The sequence below is a fragment of the Tyto alba genome, unplaced genomic scaffold (genome assembly GCF_018691265.1).
Source record: "Tyto alba isolate M040663 unplaced genomic scaffold, T.alba_DEE_v4.0 Super-Scaffold_7, whole genome shotgun sequence".
In the NCBI taxonomy this organism is placed as follows: domain Eukaryota; kingdom Metazoa; phylum Chordata; class Aves; order Strigiformes; family Tytonidae; genus Tyto; species Tyto alba.
In genome coordinates, this window is record NW_024881328.1 from 41,514,971 (window position 1) to 41,529,889 (window position 14,919).

Sequence of the window (14,919 nt, forward strand, 5' to 3'; positions counted from 1 at the left end):
GTCATGTGGAATATGCTGTGTTAAAGAGAAGACAGCAAGCCTGATTTTGATATGCAAATGTTACAGATATAACTCCCCTAGATGTTAGTTGTAGAAAATGCTGATCCGAGAAAAAAGGGGAAAAAACCCTTTAACAAGGCATGAGGGTAATTCAAAGCCAAGTACTTTTAAACAGCACTTAACAAGTCCCTAGAGCCCACTCAACAGTGGGCCACCCCAGAAGTGCCATCTTCTGCCCCTCAACAGCTTGAAAAAGTAGTAATTGCAACTCCATTTGCATTTTTCTTCTCAACTTGTCCATGTTCATCATTCAACAACCCAGAAAAAAAAAAAAAAAAAAAAAAGCAAGCAAAGCAAGCAGCAAAGGCAAGGGAACCCTCCCCAAACGTGTGGCTAACAGGAGAAGCCAGCGCCCCAGTCCCCGCACCCCTGCGCTCGCACCTTCGCCATCGCTTGTTTTTTACATTTCGCTCCTAATTATGTTGCATCTATTGCCATACACTTAATTAGCTGCATTAATGTGATTTCTTTTCACATAGTCAAGCAATTAAGAGCTATGATTGAGTTTCATTCAATTAGCCTCAACAAACATGCTAATTGATGTCCCAGATGCAAATGAGGTGCAATGAGAGAAACCTGCTAGCAATTGAGAGTTGTGGCGGGGAGACCCGCAGCGCTCAGCCTGCTGACAGCAGCGCAGCTTTAACGTGGCTCCCACCTTCTGCGGAGCTGCCTTCGGAGGCGGCGGGGGGAGACAAGCCATTAGTGCCTCGGTTGTCCCAAAGAGATCCCTACAGGAACAACGGGCTAGCGCTGGAGCAAATCAACGTCGTCTCCGAGTCTCAGGGCGGGTAGGAGCCGGAGAAGCGCGCAGCGTTTTCCCGCAGCCGGGCAGGCATTACGGACCCTGCCAACGCCACGGTTTCTTCAGCGAAGGACCGTAAAAGGTCTCCATCTAATCTCCGAGCTCGTGAAATACTACGCAGGTAATGGCCTGCAGTTATCAGTAACTGGCAACTTAATCTTAGTCAGCTGTGGGGCAACGCTGCCTCTTCAAGTTAAGGCCGGAACGCATCAATCAATCAATAATCCCTAAAAATACGCTCACTATATTGATTCTCATTGCTTTTCATCCTCAGGTTACCGTTAGCGGTTTGCTCAAATATAGTGCTGCCGAGGTGTTAATTTGACTACTCAAGGCCATTGACCATTATCTAGAGGACTAAATAAACTGTTAAAGTATCAGGAAAAATTGTAAAAGCTACATTGACTGAGGATGACACAAAAAAAATATTTGACAGCACCACAAAATGAATCGCCTTGAGTGAGAAAGAAACGATGTGCCATGACACAGAATAATGCAAAGTAAAATTACTTTAGTTCTGCTCTTAATACAGCTCTCCGTTTACAACAGCAGAAATTAATTTAACCAATTAACTGAACAGACGCTTTTCAGACACGCAAATTGAGAAAACGGGTATGATGATGTTTTCTAAAGAGACCTACCAAAAAGAAACACTGCTGTTTTGGGGGGCCCATTTTGTTTCGAAATGCCAGCGGTTGTTAAACTTGCTGCCATACATGGCGGTGCCTTCTGCCTGCCCTCAAAGCCAGAGAAGACACTCCACCAAGGGCTGTGGGCCGAACCCACGCTACACACCGCTTCCCGCCAGCTGCCTGCTTTCTCCCGGCTGAGAAGACCGAAGACAACAAGTAGACATCTCTTCTTCCACAGCCACGCTTCGTGCTGCTGCCTGCTTGGCCCTTTTCTCAGGGCAGTAAGGACATATGGATCAGATTGAGGAAAAGGCAGAAGGAGGTGCTGGCTCCCGCCTCTGTGAAGAGCTGGGACTCAAACTCACATCATCCAAGCCTGCCTACCTACCACAGTGATCTCCAATGCTTCTCTAAAAGACCACTGAGCATGCGGTGCATGGTTTCTCCCTAGAACGATCCTTAAGTTAAAGATGTGGCTCGCGTTAGGTACGTAACAACTGAGGAGATCAAAGACATCGTGGAGTTTGAGGATTTTCAAATATCTCTTCTATGAGAGATGCTCATCCTTGTCACACGCTCACAAAATGCTTTTCTACTACTTAGGTTGTATTTCAAAGCCACAGTACTGCGTTATCAGTGTATTTAGCAAGAAAATGTGTATGAATGCTGTTACCAAATGTAACATTTATCAGTTAGTACCTTGAGAGCCAAATCCCCCATGCTTTTTTGTATAGCTGCCTGCATGTAAAGCGGGAGTACAAATCTCCCTGCCCCTAAGGCAGGTGTTTTCCCCTCTCGATTTCCACAGCTGCAGAGTATTTTCCAAGGTGATGGGAAACGAGCCCACGAAGGAGGAGAGCACAGCTATTTCACTCTGCCAGGTTTGCTCCCCGGTGAAGCACCCGAGCGGGCAGGTTCGGGCAGCATGCCCGCACAGGCCGGGCCAGCGCGGCCCCGGCAGCGACACAGGCCAGAGCAGGACTCTGATCGAACCCGCTTTGGGCTGTGCTGCTCTCCTGGGAGTGCAGTGAAACGGCGAATGCCACAGCCAAGGCCTCTTGGCCAAGAAAACTCACCAAGACAGAAGGATCAAGTTGGAGAAGACAACAGCTAATGCCTCCTTTGGCGGGGCTCAGTTGGACTGTACATAGAGAGAAACCCCTTCACTGGAGTCGTATTCTTTACATCATGGCACTAGGTGAACGGGACACAAAGCTCACGTCAAAACCACTCATTTCAGGACAGCCATGAGTCATAAAATTAACATTTTAAAAAATACCTGCTCCCTCCTAGAGAGCCTCCCCACTACTTGTCTCACTGCCACCCTTTTCCAACGCACAACATACCAAACAAGAGAGGCTCTCCGAGAGCAGTGCCTTTCCATGTCTATAACGGTACACAAGTAAGAATACCACACTTTTTCTCATTCTGAGCTATTAAAATCTCTCAGAAGCCTGTTCTTCCAACACTAGGAACTGGTCCAGGCCCAGGATCCTTCCCAGATCTGTCCCTGGTTTACACTGAGCTTCTGAGAAAAGCACCTTCATTTCATGGCAGTTTTTCCCCACTGTTCAATCAGACAAAACACTCCTAAGGCTTAGCTTTCTGAGGTTGACAGAGTGTTTCCTGATCTAAGGTGAAATAAAAATTATTGTGGAAAAGAAAGTTTATGGTTGCACCTCTGGATGACATTTTAAAGACTGTGGGTGGCATATTTTCTGAAACGCAATTCCAATTTCATGAGCTGACCTATTGGACCCACAATTGAACAATTGCTATTGTTCACCCTCAGCAACAACTGCTTCCGAAAAACGAAACGCAATCCCCTTCCCCCCAAACCAGGCCAAACCCCCCAAACCCCTGGCAGACCAGTAAATGGATGGAGCCTTGACTTTTGTGCCTCTATGTGGCAGTCAGACATTTTTATTGCAAAACGCCGTCTGGAAAAGATGCAAAACAAAATTGCTAAACTGCAAAAAGAAGAAAAGGGGGGGGGGGGGCGGAGAGGGAGAGGAAAGAAAAAAAAAAAACAAAAGGCCCCCTTCCCTTTGCTTATTGAGTTCAAAGGCATAACATGCAGCACCCTGCAGCAAATGGGAAGCTACACTAATTTTAAAGCCATAAAACGCTATAAAGTGCCCTGCGGGGCAGGACTACACTGAAGCTAGTTGCACCTAAATAAGACATGGTTCATTTACTTCGCAGCTTAGCCTAATGTAATCATCAGCGGATTTCTAGCCTAGAGTTGTAACAGGCAAATAGCCGATACTGCGGAGGCGACACTCCCAGCCATTGAGGGGCCTCAGCTAGATTGCTGTTGATTAGAAAATTTTTCAGTTTTGACAAGCACTTAATGAACATAAATCGCTCCTTGATTGGTTTCCATTTGGGGCCACAGGCACACCTAAGAAGAAACAAAAGTCTCCAACTCCTCTCTCCCCTCTTCCCAGGAAGGACCTCAGCAACAAACCTACCGTCAGGTTACGAGCCACAGTGGAATCTATTCATCAAATGTTCCTGTTAAATTAGCCATCCTCCCCTCTCGCATATAAATACAGGCATAATATCATTCGGCTTCATAATATATAGTTAATCCTGAGAAAAGCAATGAAATGTTATTTTCTGAGGAGAACATAGGAATGAAAATGCATTCTGGAAAACACTGATCACCCTAAAGCACTCTGTCCTGACAAAAAGAAGGTCATCTTGAATCTGTTTTATTCACATTGGGAATCAAGAACATTAAAGTCAGTAATAAAGAGAATTGACTATATTTATACTATGGTGCTAATCAGTTTGATCAGTGTTGCAGGGGCAGGGGAGGAAGTTAGAGCAACACTTTCAACACAAAAGCAGTTTCATAAAATATTTTTAGTTTTTGTTTTTGTTTTTTTTTTAAATGGATTACTCATTTTCATAAAATTGCCAGAAAATTCTTCTGTCTGCACTTCACTTTTCATTCAGACTTTGTAACAAGAACTGCTGTAAAAGACAAATCAGAGTTTTACCATCCCGAGTAATTTATGAAGCATTTATATCCACAGCAGTTAGCTCTGCTGGACAGGAAGCTCTAATTTTATAAAAACCTGTGATTAATTAATAGCTTGGCTTTTGTTACTTAAATTGCAACTCATTCCGATACCAAAAATTTTCCCTGCCTTTTTGAAGAGGGAGTAGACATGACACTGTAATGAATGCTTGCTGCTTCTTACTACGTACTGCATGTTTGCACAGCCTTGCAACAGCAGTGCTGCGTTTGCTACAATATCCTAAGCCAATGACATGATAAATCTCATCATGCCCCCTGAAATGAACGGACTTGGAACTAAAAATGCTTCACATTCACCTTGTTTGTGCGTTTGGTGACCTGTGAGTATCCGTAACAAGTCATGGAAGTGATTGTAAGAAGTCACTGTGCATAATCAGTCTTCTCCCTCCCCATCGACCGGGATTAGATCCTGAGGAATATTTCACAGGGTGGCTTGCTGACCATCAGTCACCACAATCCCATTTGGTACCACGCAGAACAGGTGCAATCCCGCTTTCAAGCAAGACTAGTTCTAGTTTGAAAAGCCACAAAGCCAGGGGGGTAGAAAATAATTGGCCTTGACAGCTATCCCAAATGATAGGTCTCACTCAAGGTCTGAGAATACACTTTAGCTTCTCTTTTCACCACCCATTTTTAAGTTTTTCTCCCAAATTGATCTTCACTCCATTACATCTTTAAGATAATAAAGAAGTTTTCCAGGAAGCTATAAAGTGAATGAATGATCTCTACAGCTCTACCACTTTATTAAGGCCTCTTTTGCTTTTAAAACATTGTAGGATGGATATTTTGTGTTTGGTATCTTTATCAGAAAAAGTTACAGCAGCATGATCAACACTCATTTTTTCCATAAAGGTTGGCTATCCTCAAGGTACCACCAGAAGCAATGTAAACTCACAGTGAACCATGCTAGAATTAAGAAAGGAAAGCTCTGAAAAATTTAAGTCAATAATGTTAGAAAGAAGAATGCTGCTCTGAATGTGGCTTTGATGAAAAGGCTTCCAGAAAGAGTGCCAGTTGTGGTGAGCGGAAAAAATACGGCATCAACTCATCAATTGTAATAAGCAATTATTATACATCTATTGTGTAACTGCTCCTATCATTCAATTTTTCTACCTTAACCAGTGTTTTAGGCATATTAATGGATGCACTAATTAGAATAAAAACATACACATGCTTCAGATTTCTCTTCACCACCACTCAAACTATACCTTAATTTTTAGTCTGCAGGACTTGCTTTGATCACCCTTTCAGGAGGTAGAGCTACATCGTATGTGAAAAACAACATATGCATATCCTTTTGTCAGTTCAAATACGTATTTACCAAAGCCTGATTTAAGGATTACTTGTCCATAGGAAAGGCCAGTTAGAAGGACTCTCAGAGCCAGCCAATATTCCGCTTGGCATTCCTTTGAAGCAGAAAGAGGGGGAAAAAAAAAAAAATATGGGCATACACATTGGTATTTTAGAAATATATAAGAGCATGGATAGTTCTATTAAAGCAACACAAACAATGCACTTCGGAGCTATTAAACAGCCTGAGGTAATGCAACCCTGAAAATAAGGCTGAACCAAAACGATGTCTGTAGGCAGTTACTCATAGCCACGAAGGCGAGCGCTGCTCCCTTGGCTAGAGCAACACCCAGCTCCGCCGCCACACAACCCCGCTGCCGACCGGCCACGCCGCCCAGCCAGCGTGGTGTTCTCTTAAAACTGAGGAGAGATGGAAGACTTCATTAGGAGGCATGCCTTCTGGTTTCAAATTATTCAGGGAAGTCGTAAGAATGGTCAAAAATATCAACTGCAGGTCTAAGAAAAACGCTGTGTATTATGGAACCCGAGGAAAGCGCATGGGTCTACACCACTTCCAGATACCAACATTTTCAATAGCCTCCAGTTTCTCACCAAGTCTGCTTTTCTTGGAGGAAGTGGCCAAGCAAGGAAAGCTCAACCGAAAGTCCAGTCCCCCACCCCAAGTCTCAAAGCATTTTACAGGCCCATGAATTGGTCCATTTTGGGTCATCTTCTGAGATGATGCATCCATATAATAGTGTTGAAGCTCTTGCGCAAAGTTTAGCCCAGTGTCGGATACAACTCCTTACCAGGCTGAGATTTAGTTTTTTTTGGTTTGTTTTTTTTTTTTTTTTTTAAAATGCATTCACTTTATTGGAGGATAGAGTGGCATTGCTGATGCTCCCTTTGAGCCAGCTCCCGTTGGCTGCTCAACCAGTCAGCGCTATTTTTTAAGGAAGAGTTTTGAAACTGTGGCTACTGTCGGATGAATTGAGCGGACCAGGTGAATCCAAGGAGATAAAAGATCGGTTTCCCCCTCTCCCAATCACTGCTGCTACAGTCCTACACACCTCAATGCAGGTTATCAAATCAGACCAGAGAGGATGGGAGCAAGGTCACAGAGTGGCATTACTGCCATACAGCCCTCAGCAAGCAAAACCCAACCTTGCTGTGTAGGTACATGGGATTTACGTACCATGCATGTCCTAGACGGGCATCAGACCTTCCTTCTCATGTATTTAAGAAGCTGTTCTTCCCCCATAAGGTGCCACAGCACTGTGCTTTAATTTGAAATCAAATCTAGAACAGATTAAATATAAAAGGGGAAAAAAGCGCCCTTCCCTAAAAAAAAAAAAAAGCCGTTATCAGCTTTTAAATTTTTTTCTTCTTTTCATAAATGAGGGGCAGTGATGATGATGGGGATACAAAGGCAGAAAATGGACATCCACAGCTAAAGCTCTGTCATCTACTGACCTGTGGCGTGATGGTAACCCTCTGGCAGACAGACAGTGGTGAAGCACCATCAGCTATTCATCGGGATAAGGCTTAGATAAAGAAGCAGCATGTAATGGTGCCCAGCAGGTATCCTGGTGAATACATTTCAGGAGCCCTCGCACATGGCATTCTGCCATTAAAAGCCAAGAGATGCCTAGACAAATTCCCCTGAGTCTCTTTGGGGAGGCCGACACTGAATTTGTCGGCCAGAATTTTAGTCATCCACTCAACAGCTATACTCCAGAAGCAGAAGATGAATAGGTAGCTATGGTGAACTTTGAAGCCTGCAGGTCAAAGTTCTCTCTCATTATCCCCACCATTTTCTATCGGCGTAGCTCCTCAGCATCCCAAGGGATGGGATGGTTTGAGGCTCTTGAAAAAAACTGACATGACCAAGTCAGAAAACAGTAGGGTGCTTATGTACATATATTTTTCTTTCCCCATTTTCCTCTCCCCCCACTTTCTTGAAAAGAAAGAGTATGAATTTAGCTATTGTGTCAAACGTCAACCCGGTGGCATTAGTAGTTACTCATCTAGCTGGCACAATACAGCAGTCATTTCAACACGCTGCCCTGCCAAACAGGCCTGACCCTTCCAGGGACACCTCCTCTGTAAGGAAGGTACTAATTTGATTTTTCACTCCCCATCCCAAAACCTTTTTTGTAGCCAATCCTTTCAAGGAGGATGACAGTACTGATTTCTGCAACACAGACATATTCTCTCTATTAAAAACACTGCCTTCGTGCCTGAACCGCTACTGAACACATCTGACAGAGACAACTCATCCACTTCTGGCCAGATCTCAAGCAAAATTTAATACAGTGCTCGCTATCAGTCATTAAATATTACAATAGGTTCTTCCAATGCAGGTGGTACGTTCTGCCTCAAACCACAGCCTAGAAAGACCAAATTATCTTCTAAATTTACTTCTGCCACCACTAGAGGCCAGCCCACCTTTCACTTCACAGATTTACAACTGCAAAATTTTTACCATCAACATGACCCGCATACTTGAGATAACCCAAATCTAACTAACAGGGCAGGTGAGAGCCAGGCTTTTTATGAGTTTAGGAAACTGACTTTAGATGGTTAACAAAAGTTCTTTTCTTCAATGCTGTTTAATGGGAAGGTTAGTAGGAATAAGGCCCTTATTTTTCAAAAGGATGTAAGAAATTATCCCAAACAACAATGCAAGCACAGCATTAAAAATTCATCAGTTTCTTTGGTTTGTTATGAAAAAAGCAAGGAGCAGTTACAGATAAACAAAAACCAAACCAGAAACACATTATCAGAGTCCTGCCTGGGGGAAAACCCGTTCACTTGGCAATACCCAAGTGAAATTCTGGCTTTCCTGCCTACAAATTTCTGTTCAGACTGTACTGGGAGCGCAGCAGACTTCAAGGATCTGGTCCTGGCTCTTCCCCCACTGTGGTTTGCAAAGGGCAGAGAAGATGCTACTCACATACTACTGCCCGATGGACGACGAATGCTCTGCAGGGTGTATTAACAATAGTTAATTGACAATAAATAGTCCATTGACAGTACGGAAATACACTGCAGAAGTAGCGCAGTGACTCTTTGAAAGCTAAAGGCAATAGATACAAGGCATTAAACCACCATCATTTCTAATACGAACCACGTCACCAAAAAATTTTAACACGAATGAGCAGAACCCTAGTTACTCCTAGAGAGTGGCTTCAGTAAAGGTGTCTCAAGAAGCCCCTGAACAAGTAGGACATTTTCCCCAGTAGCCTCCTGTCAGCTAGGAGCTGAGCATGGTCCCTCACCAGTACCACATACAGCCAAGGCAAAAGTAGGATGTTGCAAACCTAACTGGGCTACGCAAGGAGGTCTGAGCAAATGGAAATACAGAGCCGTGTACCTTTTTCTTGGGGTGGGGGGGGCACGGTGGGGGATAGAAGGAAACAATTACAGGCTGGTAATTACTTCTTCTTTAAATGGATTTTCTCTAATCTCCAATGGATTTACCTCTAATCTCAAAGTAATTACCTCTAATCTCAATGGATTCTCACTCTGGGGGAGACTAAGCAGCTCCGGGGAAGCCTACAGAGAAGAAGTACTCTATTGTCTGCAAGAAGCAATGAAAAACTAACACGTGCACAGCAACCGCCAGGAACAATACAGCACTTCTACAAAGCGAGGAACAGACCTGGCGCAGACAATGGCAGCTTGCCTCCTCCTTGCTTGATGACCCAGAGTTGGCCAACAAAATCTAAGGAAAACTCACGCGGGAGCTCCATGGGGGTGGCTTCAAAGGCACGCAGTATCTGTGCTTCCCTTCTGTGAGCAACACCAATATACAATTCAGGTATTTTGGGACTACTTCACGGCAGAATTCACCAAATTTAAAGGCACTAAAAGTGGCCAAAGAGGACAGAGAGACTTGTACAGTTTCACCAAAAGGAATAGTGAAAACCTTGCTCCAGAAGACAAGGGCTGACGGAGAAGACTTCTGATGGAAAGCAGTAATGCCTTGAAGGTAGCTGTCATCTATCTTATTAAATAGTTTTTAAGAGACATGGACGTACCACCAGAAACTACAGCAAAGCATTATTACAGTAGGATCTGAGACTATGAAATCTTGTGTCAAGCCAGAGAAAGTGCTATCATTTAGCAGACAGGGAAAGGCAAGTTGGTGCAAGCACAGCATCAGTGTGGCCATGCTCCTCAGACATCACTCCCCTAAAGCAGAAGTTTCCTGCCAGTTCCACGTGCAGCTCTATAAAACCCAGAACATATCTACAAAAATGTATCTGGTTAAAACTTAGATTTTCACTCCTTAAGGAAAAATTGCCCAGGAGCTCAAAACGGCACCAATAGGTTTACAAACTACTGGCCCTAAACGTGTCACAATTGGCCACCCTCTGATATTCAGATGTGGTAACGATGATAAAAAATAAGACCAGATACGATCATAAAGATCTTGGTGAGGGTCACACCATGGTTTTTTTTTTGTATTTCACCATTGCCTCTACTACAGAGCAAAAGCAAAGGAGCTGGGAATTTCAAGATCTGGAGTCTCCGCATTGGCTCTGCCTTTCGAACTGCTCTGGCATGGAAAAGCTCTGGCAAATCTCACTTTTCCTCCTGCCGGCATGGCCAGGGCAGATAGGGTGGGCTAGCTCTGAGTCAGATCACTGTGCCCCTTCCATCCCCCAAACCGTACCTAGGGACTGTGCTCCACACACTGAGAGGGACAGACGGGATCCTTGGGCAGAGACAACGACAGATGCCTTAACATGAAGAAGTTTTATGGCACTTATTTTAATAGCCATGCCATTTTCAAAAGGCTGCTCAGAATTACTTCTGAATAAATCCTAACCACTGCACACTGACGAAGACCAGAAACTTTCCTCACTCTCTACAGCATCTAGGACGCTTTTTCTTACAAAACACTTCTGTTTTTTCATCCCGGGACTGACAACAAGTCCATCAGAGCATCAGCACAAAATAAAGGCTTACATGGTTTCAGCTGCCTCTTGGGATGTAAAGGGAACGCCAGTTCTAGGGCACTGAAAGTAACTTCACTGTACTCAGACTTGCACCAGGGAATTTTATTTCCTATTACGCCTTTTTGAGAGGGAAGGGAATGAAGAGAGAAAGAAGTTCCTCCACCAAAGAGGGTTCGATAGAACCATGTCAGGACGAACTCGCCAAAACTGCTTTATCAGGGCCTGACGTTGCTGAACGTTCGGAGAGCATGGTGTACTTACATGTAAACTGGGATGGTAGGTCAGCACACCGTTGTCACACAATGTCACGTATTTCTTCTTCCACTCTTTATTCAGTGACTTGCCACTTCGCTTTAGCAGCATACCCTATTAGAGGAAAAAAGAAAAAAGATTAAACACTCTTGCCAGCGCACAACTATTTAAGGCACAGAAAGAGATAAATATAATTGCCAACATTTTTAGATATGCTCTCTCCTTCAAGTTACTTGTTTTCCCCTGCCTCTCGCATGATGCACATTTTTTCCGTGGGCAGCTTCAGTGTTTGCAGTTGAGGAGGAAAAGGTCTAAGTGGGCTTTCATAAACCAAGTCATGTAAACAGAAAAAACTGTATCAGCGCTGGCTTTGTCCAATGGGTAGGGAAAATCCTTTTGCACTGAATTCCATGCCTCGGGAAAGCACACTTTAACATGACACGAAGTAAGGTTACCCAGCTGATAAAGACACCACTCTCAGTGCATTTCCTAGCCCTCTGAAATAAATGATGAACCCCAGGTTGAGTGAGGAACCCACTGCAGGGCTCGTGCTCCCTGCAGCGTGTTCCTGGGGACTCCTTGCTGTCCAGGCCCAGGCGCTCCACGAGCAGGGAAAAGCACACGTTTAATGTTCCCATTCCCTTGGCAGTAAGGTGACACTGCAATGGAAATCCTCCCAGCCGTTCATTCCAGCAAAAGAGACACCAATTCCAGGCAAGAGCAGCAAAATGGAAACTGAGCAAATACAAATTCTGGATAATTTAATGAGAGAGGTGTGATCAGAGAGGAAAGGAGGTGGGCAAGGTGACTCACCTTTCCACAAATCATATTCAACCTAAACATCAGTGATGAATGTTAACAATCAACAGTTGAGATAAAAAGTCATCCTCGCGTTCAAATGGACTGGGACTACTACCGCGTATTAACCTGTTCTCAGTTTAAAAACTGAAAGTCACTTAGAAAAGCGAAATACAACACGTTGTCGTACACTGAAGGTGGCAAATCAAGCCATGCTTTAGCAACGCACTTCCCTAGGAAATTTTTATTTCCAAAACTACGTCAGAAGGCAGTTCCTAATGAATTCATACAGTACTTTGGTTACTGAAAGTCTTACTGAAATGTCCCAGTGGAGACACTACGTGCAGTACCCACCTCAGGGACTGACTCCTTCCACAGATCAAGTTCTGGTAAAAGCGGCGACTTATATTCATTTCATTAAATCATAGCCAGGAATCTAAACCAATACAAACTTCAGTTTTCTAATCCCCATAAAACGAGTTTTCCCATTCTCATTTTCCATAGAACTTAAAAAATGGGAAAACAGAACACAGAGAGCTGCACTATCAAGCATGGTGCTTCCAACTCCCACGGAGTTTGTTTTTATTGAAGCGGGTTAAAACCTTTAAAGCAAGTGATGCTCTTTCCCCACTAAACCCGTAGCTTTATAAAGCGATCTCTCTGCAGACCCAGTCCCAAAGCCACGAGGGGACAAGGGCCAGTTCTGGGCAAGCAGAAGCCCTCCAGAGCGAGGCAAATTCCAGATGTCATAACTTCCAGCTGCAGCCCCTCGCCACAACCCATAGGAACTACCGACTCTCCTTTTGCAACCAGAGAGATGATCCCAGCAGAAGAGCCAAGTTCACAACTGCCTGTTCCTGGACACACACTCTGAATAAAAACTTCAGAGAGCAACCCTTCACAATTCAAAGCAATCTGCGGATGGGACCGTAAAGAAAAGCTTGTGTCGGATGACTGAATTACACAGCGGTACAAACTCCGAACTTTCTGACCGTCTGGGGGTCAGATTTCTTTTTTTTTTGTGCTGTTCCTCGCTACAACTCAAACTTTTACAAGGGAGAATGGGGTTTCTGAAATGCTTCCTTACAAAAGCTTCTGCGAGTGCGAGTCGTACATCCCAATTACCGTCTTCCAGTGGTTAGAGACACTGTTTTCTTCTATTAAAAAATGAAAGCTTATTTCTGCCTTTGAGTTGTATGTTTGTCTATAGTAGGTGATCTGTCGCTTCACCTTTCCAATCTTTCATACCTCACCTGCAGCACGTTCGCTCGCGTTTAGGGGGACCCAATTCTAGTTATCGCTGTGCTGTGGGGATCAAAAATTGCTGTTTCCCTGCACTGGTTTGTTCTTCAGACCTTTTAATGGGGAAAAGGCTGTAAAGATCAGAACAGTGATTTCCCCCCCCCCCTTTGCCTTTTTTGAAGTTTTGAAGAAAGTAAACTATATATATATTTCACACGTTTTTAACTGTCCCTTTGCTGTACAGAAAACGTGTCATAACTTACATAATTTTCAATTCATGCCAATTACAAACTCAATAAATAGCAAAAACCTACCACTTTTGTGATTTTTACTACACAGAAGTTCTGCTACTATCTAGGTATGAATTGTAATATTTTATTTTTGGATCTAAATGAAGAAAATTACTCAAAATGAGGTTCCATATTGCTTTTAAAGTAGAATTCTGTGCTTTCATGTAAAAAAAAAACCAAACCAACTCAGCGTTAAACACGGACGATATACCTATTTGTGACTAACTAACAAACCAGACTTCCCAATCCATTTTATTTAGGCACTACGTTGGCAAAAGTAATAGATTTTTGTATTGTGTGAGAATTAAAAATATTGTCCTGTACCTGCAGAGGAAACTGCTCTGAAAACAAGGAGCTAACTTGAAGTGTTATAAAGCAGAGAAGCCCACATAAACCACAGTTTTTTTTCCCCAAGGCCAGAGACCACCACTTTGTCGGGGATAATTATATAGAATGGTCTGGAGAAATGCTCTTAGTATTGAAGTTTAGCTCCGTTATAAATGCACTTTAACATTAACTAAACTTAAAAAAAAAAAAATAAAAAAAATGGCCCAGATATGACAAGAAATGTTACTTAAAAAAAAAAAAAAGACAAAGCCTTTCACTTCAGTCACATTATGTCTACATTTAAGTCACATCAGATACTCTGCCTAAGAAACGAGATACATGAGTTCCCACTGACCTTTGGTATCTCTGAGGCAATTTAGAGGTAGCTTGGGCACATCTCCAGTCACAGCCAAACAGGCCCCCAGGTACACACAGCACACTGGAAAAATCACATTTAGGCTCCAAACCATGCAGTAAGGAACTAAGTAAATCAACTTCTACTTCAAAATACCAATTGTTTTTGATTTTTTTTTTTTTTTTTGGTCAAAATAATCTCTGCCTCAAATTATTATTAATCACATAACATGATTTCTCCTAATTTGTATGAACTCTTGCACTTGCTAGTCTTCCATCTGCAACTTTAGCCCTGCAGTTCGGTGTAGCTGACTGAAAGCCTCCAGATTCAACACTGAGAATTTAACACCTCCAATTTCCTCACAAACTGAGAAAAATTTCACACCTCAAATTATATTTTTTTACCACCTTCCCTCCAAAATTGCAGTTCTGAGTCTGATTGAGGAATGCTTCTCCTACCGGGCTGCGCTACCTTGTACTTTTAATGAGCCCCAGGAAAAAGACCTAAACCAGAGTGCACGAACTTCACTTCTTGGGTTCTGCTCGAGGAACTGCGTCACTGAACAAAGCAAACGGAGGAACCGTCTGTACATACTGCGAGCTCTTTATTAGTAATGTGTATGCTACGTCTAGTCCCAGGAGGTCATTGCAAGCCAAAAGCAATGTTAAGTGTACAAGCTTTAAATAACTTACAAAGTTAATGTAATGAATGTAAGTGTTATCTGAAATCCATCACTCAGTGGCTTGCTGTAGCCTCAAGCTGTGATAAAACACCACTCATAAATTTATATTAAAACTCTGTTCAATAGCAATTATTTACCAACAAAGATTTATTGATTGCATTTGCTGTTAG

The 14,919-nt window shown here is 43.2% G+C and overlaps 1 protein-coding gene across 13 annotated transcripts in view; it reads right to left on the minus strand.

Moving 5' to 3' along the window:
- The window catches only part of AGAP1 (ArfGAP with GTPase domain, ankyrin repeat and PH domain 1), a 390,393-nt gene that overhangs the window by 136,089 nt on the left and 239,385 nt on the right, over positions 1-14,919 (minus strand). For all 13 annotated transcript variants that reach the window (XM_042784244.1, XM_042784242.1, XM_042784241.1 and 10 more), the window contains one exon: positions 11,065-11,169. In XM_042784244.1, the coding sequence (XP_042640178.1) occupies positions 11,065-11,169 (105 nt within the window). The remainder of the gene's footprint in view (positions 1-11,064; positions 11,170-14,919) is intronic.